General features: G+C 47.0%; 1 protein-coding gene across 1 annotated transcript; it reads right to left on the reverse strand.

The window, feature by feature from the left end:
* Window positions 1-729: 729 nt before the first annotated feature.
* On the reverse strand, window positions 730-1,629 carry LOC308415198 (melanoma-associated antigen B16-like; the record flags this gene model as incomplete). The annotated part of the gene is given in 2 exon segments (XM_080910216.1): window positions 730-972; window positions 976-1,629. Coding segments are annotated over 2 exon segments (897 nt in total).

A 1,629-nucleotide genomic window follows, 5' to 3' on the forward strand; every position in this document is an offset into this window, starting at 1 on the left:
CTTTTAAAACCTTTACATGTGTTTCTCTCTTTTTTTAAATAAAGTGTAAGAAAAAAATGTGTTTTGCATTGAGCTCCTATCGCTTCATCTCACCCACAGGCTTCTGCGCATCTTCCTGCCTTTCAAAGTTCACAAATCCAAACCCTTTGGATTTTCCACTTGCACGTGCCATCGGCCCAAACTTGCAGAAGTGCTCTCTCATCATACATGTCTTCTCCAAAGCTCCTAATGGAAACCCTGCTGAGCTACTTCACTCTGGCTCCAAGCTCTGCTTCTCGCTACTTCCGGGATTTAAATCGTCCCACAGACACTTTATGGCCATTTTAGAAGCAATCCCTTTATTTTCCCAATAGCTCTTTCGTGTTTGATAAATGTGTGTTCTGAGCTCAGAGCAACTCTCTGCACACTGCCAGAGAGAAGGGGATGTGGTTACTCTTTTAAAATGACAGATGATTTTAATCTTAATGATGTAAAAATTCATACGATTGTGACAAGGAACAACTCTTGGTCTTCATCTGAATCATAAGTATTTTCATTACTGTTATCTTCATTAAACTATTCAGCATTAATTATCATATACAACTCAAATCACAGTAGAAATATTATGTTTAAAAGTCTCTCTTAAGCAGCATTATTTTTTACTTCACCCACCCCCCCCCCAGAGGTAATCCACGATTGGGAACAATCCAGTGAGCAAACTGCGGGGTAACCCAGTTCCTTCTGTGTCTCTTACTGTGACCCTAAAATCATGCCAAGCTGTCTCTCTTCTTCCAGCACTGCTTCTTCATACTGAGAAGGAAAGGCAGTAGGGTCTGACCCTTGAACCTTCTCCACAAACTCCAATACCCTCATCTTACTAGTTTCTGCCTTAGCCCGCAGGCCCCACACAAATGCACACTGCATGGGATCCATGTTGCCCAGTGGCTGGCGTGCCAGGTACCCCTCCATCACAAACTCAAACGTGATGAGCTCTCAGGGTTCACCGAAGGTGAAATGATCCATTCCAGGGTAGATGCCCATCGGGCTCAATGCTTCCCAAATGTCCTCCTCTGTCACATGGTTGCCTTTCATGAAGACGACACCCAGGATGAGGATCAGGAGACCGGTCTTGGGGAAGCTGACCTCATGGCTGTGCATCCCATCATAGGTGAGGCCTAATTTGATGAAGATGGTGTAGAAGTGGTTGATGGCGTCCACCTCCTTCACACCCAGGCCAAAGACCATCTCCATGTGCTCAGAGGCTCTCATGAGGATTTCCTGATAACGGTCTGAATCTTCTCTGACAATGAGTGCCATGATGTCACTCATGCTCAGCATCTCCCTCGCCTGGTACTTGACCAGCATGTAATTCACCAAGAAATTAACTTTGCCATCTATGGCCATGCCAGGCAAATTTGGCTGATGTGGCAGGAAGGCCGGGCCACCCTGTATTTCTCGGTGACCCAGGCCCTCGGCACAGTCGCCTGAAGTGGCACAGGGATGCTGAACACCACTGGAAGGACTGGGTCTCCCATGTGCAGGATCTTCCTGGTTTTCAGCCACGATAAGTTGACAGGAGGAACATGGTTCCTCTGTAGCCCTGGGGACCTGGGCCTCCTCACCGGTCTGACCCTTCAGACTTCCAGCCAT

Source organism: Micromys minutus, assembly GCF_963924665.1.
Source record: "Micromys minutus genome assembly, chromosome: X".
In the NCBI taxonomy this organism is placed as follows: Eukaryota; Metazoa; Chordata; class Mammalia; order Rodentia; family Muridae; genus Micromys; species Micromys minutus.